Here is a 19,021-nt window from a genome sequence, read left to right as displayed (position 1 = left end):
CTTGTTATTATCAAATATTAACCGTTGATTTCCGTCAATCTAACGGTTATAATTTATGGGGTCATATTTATTAATTAATTATTAATTTGTAATAAATTATAACCGTTAGATTGACAGAAATCAACGGTTAATATTTGGTAATAACAGGTAGTAAAAAAAAAATGTAGTAAGTATATCATTTCTCATTTATATAAGAGTTTTAAAATTTTCATGTTTTATGATATTAAATTGTTTCTTATATGGAAAAAGTATTTCTCCAGTCACCAGAGATAAAATTATCTCCAGTGAGCTCAAAACGAAGTCGTTTTGAGTTATAAAATTAAAAAATTATAATAATAAAGACTAATATAACCCTGCAATATATTAAAATTACAAAAATATCTTGATTTCCGCCTCAAAACGACGTCGTTTTGGGTTCACCGGAGATAACTTATCTCCATTGACTGGAGAAATCATTTACCCTTCATATATATATATATATATATATATATATATATATAGGGAATAACATCTATCATTTTAAAGGATATAAACTTATATCCTTTCAAATCATAACCGTTGATTTCCGTTCATCAACGGTTATAATTTATTGGATTAAAATTATTAATTAATTAATAATAAATTTGACTCATTAAGTTTGGCCCAATAGATTATAACCGTTGATGGACGGAAATCAATGGTTAGGATCTAAAAGGATATAAACATCTATCCTTTAAAAGGATAGATGTTTTTTCCATAAATATATATATATATATATATATATATATATATATATATATATATATATATATATATATATATAAGGGAAGGTTATACTTAAACCTATTTTCATTTACAACTTCTTACAATCATATCTTAACCGTTGATTTCCGTCAATCAACGGTTAAGATTTTCGTAAATCAAATTTATTAATTAATTATTTATTCACAATAAATGACAACCGTTGATTGGCGGAAATCAACGGTTAAGATATGGTTGTAAAAGGTTGTAAACGAAAATAGGTTGTAAGTATAACTTTCCTCATATATATATATAGAGGTTTGATTTTCTCATGTTGAATGAGAATTCAATTCTCATGTTGTAGAGATAAAAAACATGTGGAACCCGTGTGTTAGAAAAAATTATATGTAGGACCCATGTCAGCACGAAAATCGAAGGGTGTGTAGAAAAATTTGAATTCTCATGTTGAATGAGAATTATAAAACCCATATATATATATATATAAAGGAAAATAATTATCTCATGCAACAGAGACAAAGTAGTGGGGTTCACTATTTTTTTTATTTTTTTCTTTTTTTGAAAAAGTAACGGATCCCACTATCTTGTCTCTGTTGCATGAGATAAATAGATCCCATATAAAAATACGTGGAACCTAGTTTTTCTCCTTCTCTCTTATTCTAATATGGATTCATATGATTTTATATATTTTTATGTGTGTACGAGATAATTTTATCTCCTATAATATGATAAACTTTAAACAATTTATATAAACTATAATTTTATTCAAACTTTTCTTTATGCATGATTGAAAGGTGATTAGTTTAAGAAGCAAGATTTTGTATTTTGTTTTCCATTTATCTTTACACTGATCTCCTAATATGCTGTCAAGTATTTGAAAGTAGAAATTCATTACAAACAGAATTTTTTTTATTTAAGAAGCAAGTTGAGTTATGTTTGATTGGACCTGATCTTTTAGCCCAAATCCAATCATAGAACAAAGCCATCACACTTAAGTCTATCATTAAATATAGTAATTTTGGACGAGAACTGCTAGGGAAATTGTTTCGTTTATGGGATGAAGTACCTGTATGTGAGAACATCCCAGATTTTAACAGTAGTATCCAGTGAAGCTGTTATTATTATAGGAAGCTCAGGATGACCACACACGGCTGTAACACTTTTTCCATGTCCTTCAAGTGTTTGTACATAGTTTCTAGAATGATAATCCCATACCTGTTGAAATGTGGATTTAGGCCTTGATGGAAAATATCTCAAAGACCAAAGAGAAAGAAGACTGAGGAGTTATTGATATGCAAACCTTTGCAGTGTAATCATCAGAACCACTTAAAAGATATAGTTTGTCATTGCTAATAAAGTAATCAACACAACTGACTCCTTGCAAGTGTCCATACAAGGTAAATTTTGGAGTTGAATTATAGACATCCCAAATCTATAAAAAGGAGACAATTGAAGCAAAAGCTAGTTAATGAATTTAAGATGTGTAGTCATGAAGTTTGTAGCTAAGGGGCACTCATGATACATTCAAGGTGCCATCGTAGGATGCACTGGCAAATGTAGTAGCTCGATCCTTCGGGTTAAATGCCACTTGCATCACATAATGTGAGTGCCCTTCAACGGTCTTACACCAAGCCCAACAGTCCCTCCAAGTCCACAACTTTAGAGCTTTATCATCAGAAGCTGACACCACATATGGCAGAGAAGGATGCACAGCCAAACTCCTGATAAAATCATTATGTTCCTTAAATGCTCCCATCTTTCTCGCTTCGTCATAACTGTAGATGCGAATATATTTGTCATCACTTGCGGCGACAACCCAATTTTCGCGAGCAATGAACTTTGCCGATCTGACTGCAAGCATTGTCACCCAACAAACATAAGATAACTGAGTTAGGAAATAAGACACGAAGAAAAGTATAATTATACCAAAGAAGAAGGCAGAAATTTATAGTTAACACGAAGTGCTTCGTTGTGAAATTTACCTGGATAATCAGTGAATGTGAAAGACTTCTCTTCAGTCTGTAATAGTATCAAAACAAAGGTTAACAATAAACTCTGAAGTATTATCTCAAAATTCTACTACTAACCTCAAGAAAAGAGAGACATATACAGATGTTGAAAGATACAGAACAACTAACAGTTCTGTTGTTTCATAGATATGGTTTTCTTTCTTTCATTTTTTCTTTAATTGACTATGAATAACGCCAGTTTCTTCATACAAATTAATAGACATGGACATCGGGTGTCAGAAGGATATAGTTTATTTGTATGAGAAATTGTCCTTAAGTGCAGACTTCACATATGATTTTTTACCTTTGTCTGATAATTCCAAATAGAAACAGCTCCTGAATACAAACCCAGTAGAATCTTGCATGAGAAAAACACTAAATCTAAGTACTTGCACTACCAGCCAGTTGTAGAAAACATTCGTTTATGCAGGTGCATGAAGTCGGCTACAAAAGAAAAGCAGTGAGAGAATAAATGAGCTGTGCCACCAAAATTTTTCCAAATCCCATCCCACCATTACAATTTAAAATTCAAAATTGAAATCCAAAATTTGAAATCAATTCATAATTCGAATTTTTAAAAAGCTGAGCAATTCCAATGTATAAAGCATTTAAAAGAGCTTAGCAATTCCAATGTGAAAAGAAGTGTGACATTGAATGAGTTGTCTGCCACCACAAATGGTTAACTTAATTTTCTTTTAATTTTTATTTCGAAATTTAAACAAAATAATTATTTATTTAATTTAAAGATTTACCAAAAAAGGAAAGTTTTCATATCTCATATAGTGTGAACACAAATCTCTGACTTGAGGAGGGAGTGACACGTAAGCGGACTTTCCAATAAATGGGTTTCCTTTATATATATATATATATATATATATATATATATATATATATATATATAGATGAGAAAACAAACTCTTCCTATACACACCATAAAAAAGTGTGCCGCTTTTCTTCTTTTTTTAATAAGTGGGTCTCACACTTGATGTATATATGACATGAGATTAAGATTCTCCTATAACATAAGATTTATTTTTTCCATAAAATATTTGAGTTTGACCTAATATGTTAGTTTAGTGTAAGTTAAATTATAAATTTGATCTAACTTATATTAAAAAAATCAAAAGGTCTGTTAACTTATTTAAATCTATCAATTCTTTAATAGTTATTTAAGAATTAGGAAAAATAAATAAAATATTATTATTTTATTAATTAAAAATATTAAATATTTATTTTATTTTAATTAAAATACATTATATGATATAGATCAACATATGAGTTGGTAGGTCAAGCCTTATAAAAATAGGCTTATATCTGATTTTCTAATTTTTTTTTAAGGTTTAGGTATATTTTATTTTACCGAATACATTACGTGAAATCTAACCTAACATTATAGGACACGTGATTCATTACCCCCCCCCCCCCCCTCCCCCTAAGGTTATGTTTGGGAATTGGTTTTTGGAGGAGAAGGAAGGGAAGGGAAGGGTTTTATTAATCCCTTCCCTTGTTTGTGAATTTAAAAAATGGAGGAAGGGAACCGAGGATTTTTGCCAAATTCTCCAAAACCCATCTTATCCTTAAAATTAAAGTTCCTCCAATATGGGGGTTTACGGGAAAAAATATTTAAAATTACATATTTATCCTTAGCATTAAAATATAAAAATTACATAAATACGAATCATTTTTAAATGTGACATTATTACAAAAGTCTCAAATACTGACATAATTTATCAAAGAAAAATACTTCGTCGAAAATATTGACGAAATTTTTAACAAAAATCACATTACGTCGAAAATAGAGACGAAACAAGATTTGGCCATAATCACTAACATAAATTTTTTCGGAAAAAAATTCGGTTAAAATTCTTGATAGAATCTAAATTCCGTTGAAACTTTCAACATAAATATTTCCGTCAAACTTTTCAACGAAATATATTTTCGTCGAAAATTTTGGACAGAAAAAAATTCCGTCAAATTATTTTACAGGAAACATTTCCATCAAAATTTTCAACGGAACATAATTCCAGTGAAAATTTTTGACGAAAAATATTTACGCAAAAATATGTGACGAAAAATATTTTTGTAAAAAATTCTGATAGAAATTGTTTTTCCTTTATGGAATCTCAATTCCGTCAAAATATTTTCCTTAAATTATTTGACAAAAAAACATATTCGTTGAAATTTTCGACGAAGAATATTTCCCTCTAAATTTTTAACGAAACACATTACCTTTGAAAAAATTTCGTGAAAAATTATGGCGGAAAAAATTTTGTAAACAATTTTTAACGAAAAAAAAAAATTCGACTAAATTCTTTATAGAATCTAAATTCCGTCAAAAGTTTTCGACGAAAATATTTTTGTCATACTTTTTGACGAAATTTTTTTCTGTTTGACGAAACACATTTCCATCGAAAATATTTTCGATAAAAAAAATTTCTATCAAAATTTTCAACGAAATACATTTTTGACTGAAATTATTTCTATAAAAAAATTAGACGAAAAACAATTTTTATAAAAAAAATTGACGAAAAAATAATTTCGTCAAAATTCTTTACGGAATCTAAATTCCGTCGAAAGTTTCACGGAAACGTTTCCCTCTAAATTTCGATGAAAAGTATTCCAATGGAAAAATATTTTTTTGACGGAATTTTTGTCGTTTGCAACGTAGAATTTTCGTTGAAAATATTATCTTTTTTAGTAGTGTGAAAAATACATAAATAATTTTGTTTAGCAATTTTAAATTTAATTTAATCTTTAAAATATAATAATTACATTAATTTTAAAAAAGGGTAAAATTATAAAATATCTCATTGACCCTCCAATTTCTCCCTTACCTTTTTTTTAACTCCCAAACAAGGGAAGGGAATACCCTTCAATTATCTTCCCTTCCTTCCCTTCCCTTTCCCCTGAAACCCATTACTTTCCTTCCCCTCCAAACTTCGAAACAAAGCCTAAGACAATAATTAGGGGTGTGAAAAATAACCAAAAAATTGAATCAAACCATGAACCAAACCGAACCGCCCTTAAAATAATCGGTTTTTAAAAACCAGTTCATGAGAACCGATTTTTAAAGAACCAGTTCATGAACTGAACCGGTTTTAGAACCAGTTTAAGAACCGAACCATTTTGAACCGAACCAAACTGTTTCTGAACCGAACCGAACCGTTTTCAAACCGAACCAAATAGATTTTTTTAACTTCATTTTTTAAATTTTAAATTTTTTTCTTTTCAAAAGAGGTTCGACCCGAATCGGTTCCTAATCGGTTCCGAACCAAACCGAATCGTTTCCAACTGAACCTAACCACTTTTGAACCGAACCGAACCACTTCCAAACAGAACCATTTAAACCAATTCGGTTCGGTTTTTCAAAAAAACTGGTTCGATTCGACCCATGCACATCCCTAACAATAATCTTGTTGTATGTATATTATGACGTATTATGCTCAACTACATTTGAAGGGTCTCGTTACAAGAAAAATTGTTTACATTTATATGACTATTGAACCCATATTAAAGATAATTGTACATGAAAAACTGTTAGGTAGTCATCTTTTTAACCAAAATCTTTTATAGAATGATGTGTCATTTTCATTAACTATTAAATAGATGAGCATTTCCTACCTCTTTATTTCACCAAATAACTAAAATTGAATTAATTTGACTTTTATTAAATTTCAGACTTTTTTCTTTTTCTGTAGAATAATAAGTCTTACATCAAATTTTAACCGTTGATTTTTGTGTATCTAATGATTATGACTATTGGAAATTAATAACTAATTAAATAGTGTAACTCAATAAATTAAAATCGGTACATATATAGGGGTAAGATTAATTTATGCTAGTGTAAAAATCATAAGTCTTACACCAAATTTTAATTGTTAATTTCTGTATATCTAACAATTTTAATTTATTAAAAATTAATAAGTGTGACATAATAAATTACAACCGTAAAAATACAAAAATCAACAGTTAAAATTTAGTATAAAACTTATTATTCTTATGTCGCCATAAGTTAATCGTATATATATATATATATATATATATATATATATATATATATATATATATATATATATATAGGGGGGATAGATTATTTGACAATAGTGTCAAATTTAAAATTTGACACCTCATCTGCGAGCTGTTAGATTAAAAAAGATCAATAACTCTGATTTGTAAGCATGTGACACCATTGATCTTTTTAGATCTAACGACTCTCATATGAAGTGTTAAATTTTAAATTTGATACTGGTGTCAAAGGATCCTACCTTATATATATATATAATGTGAGTCGTTACCTTTTATAATTGAACTGGAAAAGATAAACTCGGTACTTCTTTTTCCTTTCTTTGTGTATTTTGTTATGTAAACCTCAATTAGATGTTGGTCGTGGCCTACAAACAAAAAAACTTTTTGTCTTTTATTCTTTATAACAAAAGCCTCATGCTTTTGTTGGGCTTCCTCCTTCAATGCTAAGCCCAAGCCCATTGAGGGATTTCCTAAAAACCCTAAACCCTAGATTTTATCTCCTCTATATATTCATTAGTTGTAGGTGGAATCAAGGTTAGAGAAAAATATTTGAGAGAAAATTATTTGAGAAATTTGTGTGCAAAGTTTTAAGCTTTGTATTTGAGATATCTCTAGAGAGAGTTTGAGTGAAACTTCTCTAGGGTAGTTTGATTATCACCATTGTTGGAGAGGTTGTGTTAACCACCACATTGGTGTATTTTGATTCTTTGTATCCATTATTTTCATAGTGGACGTTTGATTTGGACTAGGTCCCATGGGTTTTTACTTCTTTATTAGAGAAGGTTTTTCCACGTTAAAACTTTTTATGTTCTCCTTCTCTCTTTCTCTCCTGTTTGAGTTTTTTCGTTTTTTCACTGCTCTGCCCGACCTGGTGAAGTTCAGGCCGAGGTAATATTTCCGAGATCCAGATCTTGTTGACTGACTTTGGCAAAAGGCTTCTTAGTCGAGTTGAGGGAACCGAGTTCCAACAGTTGTATCAGAGCCCGGGTTCGACGGGTTCTGAGGGTGACGAGATGGAGACCAATGGCATAATCCATGATGGAGATATCTTCAAGCTGACCACAGATAATTTCACCTATTGGAGACCGATGATGGAAGATCATCTCTACTGCAAAGATTTACATGAGCCCATTGTCTTTGATATAAGACCGGCAGGAAAAATTGATAAGGAGTGGGAGATCCTGAGTCGTAAGGCAGTAGCTACAATCAGAAAATATATAGACAAAAGTCTCTTTGAGCACATGTCCGAGTTCACGAACGCATACAAGTTATGGACGAAGCTGGAGTCCATGATTCAGAAGAAGACTCCCAGGAACAAAGCATACCTGGTTCGCCGACTTGTGAAGCTGGAATACAAAGACGACATGAGTATGATTGAACACCTCAACACCTACAAAGGTATTGTTAATCAGCTGTCTAAAGCTGAGATGAAAATTGATGATGAGATGCAGGCTTTGCTGCTGTTGAGCTCGCTGCCAGAAAGTTGGGATACTCTGGTGGTGACTTTGAGTAATTCGGCTCCTGAAGGAAAATTAAAGATGGATGTCGTAACAAATAGTCTCCTGAATGAAGAATCCAGGAGAAGAGAACGAGGTGTTACGAGCACGTCTGAAGCCAACATTGCTGAGAACAGAGGAAAATTCGATTCCCGGGGTAGAAGCAAAAATCGGGGTCGAGGTCGTGACAGACGAGAAAAGTCCAGAGGTCAGTCAAAGCCGAAATATGAGTTGAAGTGCTTCTATTGTGGTAAGACAGGACATAAGAAGCCAGACTGCTGGACTTTGCAGAATGACGAGAAGAACGACTCTTTTAAGACAGATCAAATTATTCCCAAGAAGAGGGAAGACAAGAGCACCACTACGGTGGCTGCCAACTTGGATGCCGAGATATTCCTCCTAGGTGAGGATAATTATTTGAATGTTGCATATGATGACTGCACCTGGATTGTTGACTCTGGTGCCTCCTTCCACGTTACTTCTCTCAAAGATTTTTTCTCCTCTTATCGAGGTGGTGATTTTGGAGTCATGAAGATGGAAAATCAAGTGACCAGCAAAATTGTTGGTGTCAGTGATGTGACCCTGATTACGGATGTTGGGTGCCGACTTGTGTTGAAAGATGTAAGGTATGTTCCTGACATGCGATTAAACCTAATCTCGGTAGGCAAGCTTGATGATGCCGGGTTAGTGAACTATTTTGGTAGTGTTAGATGGAAACTGGCCAAGGGAAACTTGGTTGTTGCCCGAGGTAATAAGGAAGGCTCCTTGTACGTGATGCAAGGAAAGATCAATGGCAGAGAAGCCAATTCTGTCCGAGGTGGACCTAACTTGGAGCTATGGCACAAGCGATTCGGCCACATGAGCGTGAAAGGGATCCAAATTCTAAACAAGAAAGGATTACTGACCGGGTTGAAAGGCCAAGTGTTGGAAAGTTGCACGCACTGCCTAGCTGGAAAGTAGCACCGGGTTTCTTTTGTGAAACCGGATCAACCCAAAAGACGCAGGTATATTCTTGACCTCGTCCATACTAATGTTTGCTCCATGTTGGAGAGATCTCTTGGAGGAGCTCAGTATTTTGTTTCATTCATTGATGACCACTCTCGCAAAGTGTGGGTTTATTTGTTCAATTCTAAAGACCAGGTACTCCAATTCTTTAAAGAATTCCATGCTATGGTTGAAAGGGAGACTGACAAGAAATTGAAGGTGGTCCGATCTGACAATGGTGGTGAGTATTGCGGGCCTTTTGATGCATACTGCAGAGCGGCCAGGATCCAACTTGAGAAGACGCCTCCCAAGACTCCACAGTTGAATGGACTTGCTGAGAGGATGAACATGACTATTGAAGAGAATGTCAGAAGTATGTTATCCAATGCCGGATTGCCAAAATCATTCTGGCGAGAAGCCGTCAGAACTGTTATTGACTTAATCAACCTCTCAACGTCACGGCCACTATAAGGAGAAATTTCAGAAGAAGGTTGGACAGGTTGGAAAGCAGCCTATAATTAACTGAAGGTGTTTGGATGCCGAGCTTTCGTGCATATCCCTAAAGATGAAAGGGTAAAACTTGATGCGAAGACAAAAGAGTGCATCTATCTTGGTTCGCCGAGATGTGAGTTAGGGTTCTGACTTTGGGATCCAATCAATAAGAAGATAGTGAGAAGCCAATATGTGATCTTTCATGAAGATGAGACCATTAATGACATCTCGAAGCCCAAAGTCTGGGTTACTATCAGACGTGAAGAACCCATCCCTCCTGTCCGAGCTGAAGCAAGGGGAGAAAATCAAGAGAATGAAGAAAATGATGACCAGCAACAAGCTGATGATGACCAAGATACTGAGGTCTGAGTTGATGATGAGATTCGGGATGCGAATGATGAACCGGGTTCTCAAACTGAAGAATAACCGAGATATCCAACTCGAGAAAGAAGACCCTCTAAAAGATATCCATTTGATGAATAAACCGTTGTTGTTGAAGACGGTGAGCCTCAGAGTTATGATGAGACTGTGACGAGCTCGGAGAAAGAAGAATGGGAAAAGGCAATGTAAAATGAGATAAAGTCTCTGCACGAGAATCAGACTCATGAGCTGCTGACCGAGATGCCAGAAGGAAGACGAGCTCTGAAAAATAAATGGGTCTACAAGATTAAGAATGAAGAGAACAGACAGAAGCCGAGATACAAAGCCCGGATTATAGTGAAAGGCTGCAATCAAAAGAAAGGAGAAGACTTTGAGGAGATTTTTTTCTCTTGTGGTGAAAATGACCTCAGTCTGAACCGTGTTAGCCATGGCAGCTTCAATGGACCTCGAGGTAAAACAAATGGACGTGAAGACGACATTTCTTCACGGTGACTTAGAAGAAGAAATATATATGGAGCAACCTGAGGGATTCTGTGCTCCAGACCAAGAAGACTTGGTATGTCGGTTGAAGAAGAGCCTCTATGGCTTGAAGCAAGCACCTCGACAGTGGTACAAGAAATTTGAATCATTCATGACTGATCACAAGTTTGAGAAGACAGAAGCCGACCACTGCGTATTTGTGAAGAGGTATGAGGCCGGAGATTTTCTGATTTTGTTGTTATAAGTTGACGATATGCTTATTGTAAGGAAAAACAAATCGAGGATAGCCGCCCTGAAGAAGGCATTGAGCTCGTCCTTCGCAATGAAGGACCTCATCCCTTCAAAGCAGATACTCAGAATCAAGATTATCCGAGATAGACAAAAGAAGCTACTGTGGCTGAGTCAAGAGAAGTATATTGAGAAGATACTAAAGAGATTCAGCATGGACAAAGCCAAAACAGTGAGCACCCCCTAGCAGGACACATAAAGTTGAACCAGAAGCAACGTACGAGGTCAGATGAAGACAAAGACGAGATGCTGAAGATCCCATACCAATCCGTTGTCGGAAGCTTGATGTATGCAATGGTTTGCACTAGACCCGACTTGACATATGCTGTTGGAATGGTAAGTGTGTATCTATCCAACCCCAGCAAAGAGCATTGGGAAGAAGTGAAGCGGATCTTCAAGTACCTCCGAGGTACGACCAACTTATGCCTCCGATTTGAAGAAGGCACAACCGAGTTGCAAGGCTACTCGAATTTTGATTTAGAGGGAGATTCCGACTCGAGGAAGTCGACAACGGGATACATGATGAGATTTATTGGAGGAGCTGTCTCCTGGAAATCAAGACTTCAGAAGTGTGTTGCACTATCAACAACCAAGGCTAAGTACATTGCTGCTACTGAGGCACGCAAAGAGATTATGTGGATGAAGAAGTTCCTCATAGAACTCGGCCATGATCAAGACAAGTACGAGCTAGGTTGTGACAATCAAAGCACAATCCATCTTGCAAAGAATTCGACCTATCACTCCCGCTCTAAGCACATTGATGTGAGGTATCACTGGATCAGGGATATGGTGGAAAGTGGAGAGCTCGAACTCGTCAAAGTGCACACTGACCAAAATTGGTCCGACATGATGACAAAGCCGGTTCCAGCAAGGAAATTTGAAGACTGCTGTGAAGGAGCCGGGTTGATGCTGAAGCTGACGCATTGAAGTTGGAGGGGGAGATTTGTTGGGCTTCCTCCTTCAATGCTAAGCCCAAGCCCATTGAGGGATTTCCTAAAAACCCTAAACCCTAGATTCCACCTCCTCTATATATTCATTAGTTGTGGGTGGAGGCTAGGTTAGAGAAAGAGATTTGAGAGAAAATTATTTGAGAAATTTGTGTGCAAAGCTTTAAGCTTTGTATTTGAGAGATCTCTAGAGAGAGTTTGAGTGAAACATCTCTAGGGTAGTTTGATTATCACCATTATTGGAGAGGTTGTGTTAACCACCATATTGGTGTATTTTGATTCTTTGTATCCATTATTTTCATAGTAGACGTTTGATCTGGACTAGGTCCCGTGAGTTTTTACTTCTTCATTGGAGAAGGTTTTCTCATGTTAAAACTGTTTATTCATGTATTCAGGCCGAGGTAATATTGTCGAGATCCAGGATCTTATTGACTGACTTCCGCAAAAGGCTTCTTAGCCGAGTTGAGGGAACCGAGTTCCAATAGCTTTTAATACTATTAATGCACTAATAATATAGTAAATGTAATTATTAATTGAGAGTGAAAGAGAGATTATTTGTACGACGTCAATGTAGCCCAATTCCAAGATATATTTTGTAGCCCAGAAAAAAAAAAATTTGGGTTATTCAAAATAAGTATAACTTTTATAGGATTTAATGTCTTTTTAGGAGATAAAATTATTTTCTCTCTCTCTCTCTCTCTCTCTCTCTATATATATATATATATATATATATATATATATATATATATATAAGTTTGTAGGGATTATATTTCCTTTTTCTCTCTTTTCTCTTCACATTGGTTCACATGAGCTTTACATACTTCTATGTATGTATAAGAGATAATTTTATCTATTATAAAATGAGAAAGTTTAAACCCATTTTTATATGAATTGATAGGAAGTAGTTAGAGCATAGAATTAAAGGTAGCAAAATGAGTTGGCTCGCCCCCACCCTGTCGTCAATCCGCCAAAAACGAGTTGCCCTACCCCACCCCTTATTGAATGTGGGTTGAAAATCCTAACACATCCCATTTTATGGTGGGGTTGGCTAGTCAATTCGCCTAAAAAATAAAAAATAAATTATATTTTATGTATTTTATAATATTATTTATTTTTATTTCCCATTCCTCTTATTTTTTTCCAATCTCAAACCTAAATATATGTGAATATTCATTTAGATGTTCTTTAGCAAGATATTTTTGTTTAACTTTTGTTATAAATAAAGTTTTTCTTCTTTATTTTTTTAAGAGAAATAATAAGATAAAAAAAATTGAATATCATAAATATTTAATAACAAATAAAATATTATCTAATAATAAAAAAAAAACTGACCATCGGACCAACTCATCCCACCACCAACCTATTTTGACCCGTAAGTCCATAGGTTGATAGATTGAGATGTATAATTTAACTTGTCCATAGGTTGATAGATTGAGATGTATAATTTAACCTATCCCGTTTTTACCCGTAGAATAAACCTGCTGCCTTTAGGTAAAACTATTTCTGGTCTCCAGTCATCTCTATCCACAAGATGAGCAATGCATATTTTGAATAGAGTTCCATCTAGTTGTCCTATGAATGTCATTATTCATTGGGACCCTTAAAACAATTATTGTCCATTCCCACTTACTCATTCAATCTTCCTCCTTCCGCTTCTCTCTCCAATAGAAGTAAAGGAAACGGTAAAAAAGAAAAAGAACAAAAAAGTGTGAAGGGAAAGGAAAAAGGAAACTCGGATTCAAAACATGATGAAAGTGCTTTCCCTTGCAACCAAACATTTTATAGGAAAATTATATTTTCCTAATTTTTTTCTACTAGATGAAAAAATTGAACCTTTTTATTTATTTATTGCATACTAGGTAAAATGGGAAAGTAAGAATTGATTAAAAGTTAAATGCCTAATTTATTGTTCCTCAAAAGATGGAAATATTTGTCTTTATGTGCAAGGGGACAAATTCAGTAATCTTATTAAGTTCCCCCCACGTGTGTTGACATTAGCCAACCTCGCTTTTTCTACTATGCATTCTGTATTTTTTATACGCTGGTTGTACTGTGCCAGTGTGTAGAAGTTGTTCCATACTTTTTTGTAGCCAAGGAAGCTCAAGATTCCACTCTCCTCACTAAGATTGGCATCCTCCTTTTCATTCTTACAGTGGGGAAGTTCACAATTGTATCTTCTTCAGCTTGCCACCTGAACGTGTGAAACACTAATTTTTAAGATGTCTAATAGTCATATAATGGCAATTACTTGTTGAAGATAAAAAAGATAATACACTATAAGGTTGCATATTATGCAGACCTAGCAAACCTCAACTTCGATAGGATGGTAAGTTATATTTTACGTGTACTAAAAAGTTCGTAGACTTTCAAGACGCATCACAGGTTCCTCACAATTAGGATTTTGTTACACGAAGTCTGATAACACACTATACAGCACAAAAGATTATAATCAGATGCCTTTTAGAACCCTGATGAAGAATGTAAGGCTTTCTGGCCCCATGAACTATACAACTTTGATTCCACCTCTGTCCATATGCAAAAAAAGTGACATTTCTATCATTGACCCACTTGCATATGTACACGTGCGTGTGTGTGTATGGAATCTATGATTTTCAGCTGTCAAATTTAGTTTGAAAATAAGAAAAGAAAAGCCTATCTAAACGCCACTTGGTTGCCATAATGGCCTAAACCCACTTGCTGTTATGATTTTGCCCTTGCTCCTATAAAGCTACAACCTATGTCATGAGGAGAAATTTAATGAAGGGTCCTTAATATGGCCATGATAACATTTAATGAAGGGAATTTGGATACTCTTAGGTTAAAAAGTAATTATATAATTATATTATTTGATCATAACTGTAATATTTCAGACGCTAACAAGGGTGGGGAGTAAACGCCGGTGAAAGGGCATGGACAAGGAGCGGCTCCTGACAGGCTTCCAACAGGGTTACATGAATGAATCAAATCGATACCCGAAAGAGAGGGATTCCAAAGACTGTGCAGGTATGAGATTACACAGTTTGTGATAGCTTATAAGAATTAATTGGTACTACCTATACTAACAAGATGCATCTATTTTTCGGTTGCCCATAATAGAAGAACTCCATAGTTAAACGTGCTTGACTTAGAACAATTCTGGAATAGGTGATCTCCTGGAAAGTTTTTCCAAGAAGTGTGAGAGTGAGGATAAAGCACGCTGGAAAGTCCAGTGTTAATGTGTGGGAATAGTTATTGATTCTTGAAGTGACTGGACGTTACAACAAACATTGATTAATAATGAATAAGAGAAAGAAAAGTGTGTGATTCTTAAATGAGTGATTATGATCAAATAACATGACGATTTATACAAATCCTAAATTTGGGCATGATGACATTCAATAATATTAAATGACTCAATGTGTTAACTCATTAGAACGAAGTGCATAATTATTACCTGAATTGAGTAACGAAGTGGTGTAGGAATATAGAAGCCTCCAGCCTGGCCAAGTCAAGGCCAGGGCACAGCCTTTGTCCCCCTCCAAACGGAGTGAAATTGAAACTGCTCATGTCTTTGTCCTGTGAGTCCCACATTTTATCACCTTAAAAAGTTGAATAAATAGACATAAATTAAACATGAAACTAACAATAACCAATAAGAGGTTTCTCTTACTTGCCACCTCCATGGATTGAATTGGTAAGGCCAGTCAAAGTTTTTGTTATCTAGATGAACTGATCTAAAATATGCAAAAACACACCACCCTTTTGGTATTAAATACCCTTTTATTTCAACATCTTTCATGGCCTTTCGCATAACACCAATTATTATATTTCCCATCCTCAAAGTTTCTGTGATAACCTGTATATAAATTAAACACACAATAAGTTGGTTTAAAACTATGGGTTATTTTCATTTTAGTCTTGAATGAGGAGCCATGTTCGACTTACCATTTGAGTATATGGCAATGATAAGTAATCACTCCAGCACAAAGACTCCCCAAGCTGATCTTTGAGCTTCTTAAGCTTCACATTTTCCTCCTAAGGAACATAGAAATCATTTACCAAAAAGTAATCGGTGAACGTAAAATAGTTACAAGACGTTAAAAAAAAAAAAAAAAAAACGTGTGTTATGACTTATGTGATGCATGGAGCAAAAAATAGTGATGGGTGACATGTATCACAAACAATGGAGCAAATGGGAAGAAAATATTCATACACATCTATGTGGATGAGATTTTCCACGAGTGTGATGTTGGCTCCTCTTTTGAGGGTTCATTGTCATATTGCTAGTATAGGAAGGACTAAACCCTACTCTAGTCACTTTGTCTATTTGACCAAGAAAAATTCAAAATCTATAGTAACCATTAAGTGGAAAAAAGCATCTGTGTATCAACAAATAATAGAAATGACATAATGGTTACAAAATACGATTTTCATAATAAAATAAAAGAAAGTTATTCAACTTTTAGACTAGTCCAATAAGATCCTTGTGCAAAACCAGTAATTAAATCATTAAAAATGAGACAAGTTTGAAATTGTACTAAACTATGAAGGCTACATCAATCATAACAACTAAATCCGATATTATGTCTCAACTTAAAATTTTAAGAAATTGAATTTATCGTCCTTTAATTTATATAGACTTCACATAACTCATTATCAATCAATGTGGCATTTTATCACACTTGAATATCCAAACAAATAAGATATTGTTGACGTTATGAGTTTGAGAGAGAAAGGTGTAGAGATGCTTGAAATATTATACCAAGAGGCATCAGATTTGACATGCTCAACCGTGATATTTTCAACTTAAAAAAAACCTTAAAGATAATGCAAGCTATTAGACTCCGGCCATATAAATCCAAATGAGCATATTTTTAACATATTATTATTAGACTATATTATTAATGAGTTCGCTTTTTCTGAAGTTACTGCAGATAAGTTATCTGCAGTAAGCCCAATACGACATCGCTTTGGGACGAAAATCATGGTGTTTTTGTAATTTTAATTTATTTTAGGGTTATAATAGTTTTTATATTTATAATTTTTTAAGATTTTAATACTAAAACGACGTCGTTTTGGGAATAAATACAGATAACTTATCTGCAAGTAAATGTAAAAATATTTTTTCCATTATTAATATATCGAACAGATATATACCATCAATTGTTGCAAAGCAGCAGGGCATTCTGATAGATACTTTATAGCTAGAGTCATAAGAACTGGCACCGAGTCTTCTCCTGGAATCATCATATCGATCATATTATCTGCTATTAAATCATCAGTTAATTGCTCATTTGCATCATTCAGAAGCACATCCACTGCATCTTTAGGAACTTTGGAGATGCCACTATTTCTTTTAGTTTGAATAGTTTTCTGCACTAATTTGACCATTTTCTTTTTTGCCTGAAACCAATAGTTAAGTTATTACAAACAGGCTTAGCATATAATATATATGGTTAAAGAAAGCAATATCTAATTAATGGTCTTGCCTGTAAAGATTGATAAAGTTTAGTTCCTGGCAGTTTAATAGGTAAAGACATGAGACCAGAGATGAATTCCTGAAATTGTTTCTTCAGAAGCTCCATTTCTTCACCTGGATCCAAACTAATCAATGCCTTGACTAGTACTTGAAAGGCAATCTGAGGGACAAAAAAGAAGTACTTGGTAGTAGTATCTTAGAAAGTAGCATAATATCATAATTGTGAATCTCATTTTTCAAGGCAGCATGATTTATGCAAAATGATTATGAACCCCATAAAGACAACTGGATTTTTTACTTCATAGCTATATCATTTTGAAACTTAAGTATGAGCTGGAGAGAGAACTCAATCGCCAATTATAACTTTACAACTCATGAAAACATAATGAGAGAGAGAGAGAGAGAGAGGGTGGTTTGTCATACAATTTTGGAGTGGTTACTTTCATAAAAGCCGAAAATATTTGAGAGAAGTCACCCTAAGATTGGAGTCAAAGATTAAAATTCAAACTTTTTTGGAAAACAAAAACACACACACTCCTGCAGAGACAGAGAGAAGAAAAGGAAACAGATCTAACATTTTTGGTTTCATCTTGAACGTATATGAGGTGGTCCTCCCTCCAATTTGCCATTGATTCTTGTACATACTTCTGCATGTCCCTTGTGATCTGAGCCTTAAGCTGTTGAGACTTGAAGAAAGCTCCAATAAGTCCATGTATTCTCTTCTGTAGGCTTCCATTGATGAGCAAAATAGAAGACTCCCCCATCAACTCAGTCAGAGACTTGGGATAAGAAGGAACAAAAACCTTTGCATCACTTTGCAATATGAATTTATTAACATCTGCATCTGTGGAAACAATAGTGGGGCTTCCAAATATGTGTGACTTAAACACCTTGCCATACCTGCAAGTTACAACACACCCAAATCCTTGTAAAAAAAACGATATAAATATGTAGATTCAGTTCTGTCTGCAAAATCAAGAGATGATGAAACTTTGAGCATCATAGGACACTATGAAATCCAACATACATACATGGTAGCAGAACCTCAAGCTAACATGTTGAGTGAAAATGATATCAAAATAGGTTCAAACATTGTTACTGATGATGAACTTACATGCGGCATCGCTTGTCCATGAAGCTCTCAGGACGATCAGAGTAAGCACAAGAAACAAACTCAATGGTTTCACCGATAAAAGGCCATCCAAGAGTGCCTAATGGAAGTTTATTTATGTGTTTCGGTTTGAGTCTAATCCTTCTGTTCCTGTACACGACCATGATCACAGTGAACAAGAGAAATGTTGTCACAAACACAATCCATATGTTGTCCATAATTTTCCGCACGCAGACTCACTATAATAGGATTAGCTTTGGCTTAAATATTGGGAATCATATGGTAGCTATTACAATATATATATATAACAAAGTTTTTTGTGAAAGAATTGAGTGTGCATGTGTGTGTACGCGTGCAAGAAAGGGAGAGAAAGAGAAAGGTTTTATGAAGTCTGAGCTAAACTTCTGTGGTAGTGAGAATATTAATATTAATATATGCATTCATTGCATTGAGAAAAGCATAGATACGAGATTGCCCTTTTATTTTTGTACACATGAGTTTGCTTTGGAGCAGTCTGTTTGATATATTTTTTTAAGGTAAAGCTAAATTTTATTTTTTTTAAATAAAGTTAAAAGTTATTTCATAATTATATAAAAATTTTAGTTTAATAG

General features: G+C 34.2%; 2 protein-coding genes across 2 annotated transcripts; both read right to left on the bottom strand.

The window, feature by feature from the left end:
* Positions 1–1,788: 1,788 nt before the first annotated feature.
* On the bottom strand, positions 1,789–4,116 carry LOC133313713 (coatomer subunit beta'-3-like). The gene is made up of 6 exons (XM_061515121.1): positions 4,108–4,116; positions 3,052–3,105; positions 2,721–2,757; positions 2,261–2,589; positions 2,039–2,170; positions 1,789–1,953 (listed from the first exon to the last, which is right to left on the bottom strand). Exons 1-6 carry the CDS (start codon positions 4,114–4,116, stop codon positions 1,789–1,791), a joined length of 726 nt encoding a protein of 241 aa, XP_061371105.1.
* Positions 4,117–7,651: 3,535 nt separating this feature from the next.
* On the bottom strand, positions 7,652–18,628 carry LOC133313712 (cytochrome P450 90D2-like). Its single transcript, XM_061515120.1, has 10 exons — positions 18,414–18,628; positions 17,875–18,199; positions 17,310–17,459; positions 16,978–17,223; positions 15,766–15,855; positions 15,491–15,676; positions 15,275–15,396; positions 13,954–14,032; positions 8,734–8,752; positions 7,652–7,848 (listed from the first exon to the last, which is right to left on the bottom strand). The coding sequence occupies exons 1-10, from the start codon at positions 18,626–18,628 to the stop codon at positions 7,652–7,654; spliced, it is 1,629 nt and encodes a 542-aa protein (XP_061371104.1).
* Between the last annotated feature and the right edge of the window lie 393 nt (positions 18,629–19,021).

The sequence above is a fragment of the Gastrolobium bilobum genome, unplaced genomic scaffold, assembly GCF_033153095.1.
Source record: "Gastrolobium bilobum isolate Gb01-03AN ecotype WA unplaced genomic scaffold, APGP_CSIRO_Gbil_v1 utg18832, whole genome shotgun sequence".
NCBI lineage: Eukaryota > Viridiplantae > Streptophyta > Magnoliopsida > Fabales > Fabaceae > Gastrolobium > Gastrolobium bilobum.
The sequence above is the reverse complement of the archived record's forward strand: the minus strand, read 5'-3'. Positions and strand labels throughout refer to the sequence as shown.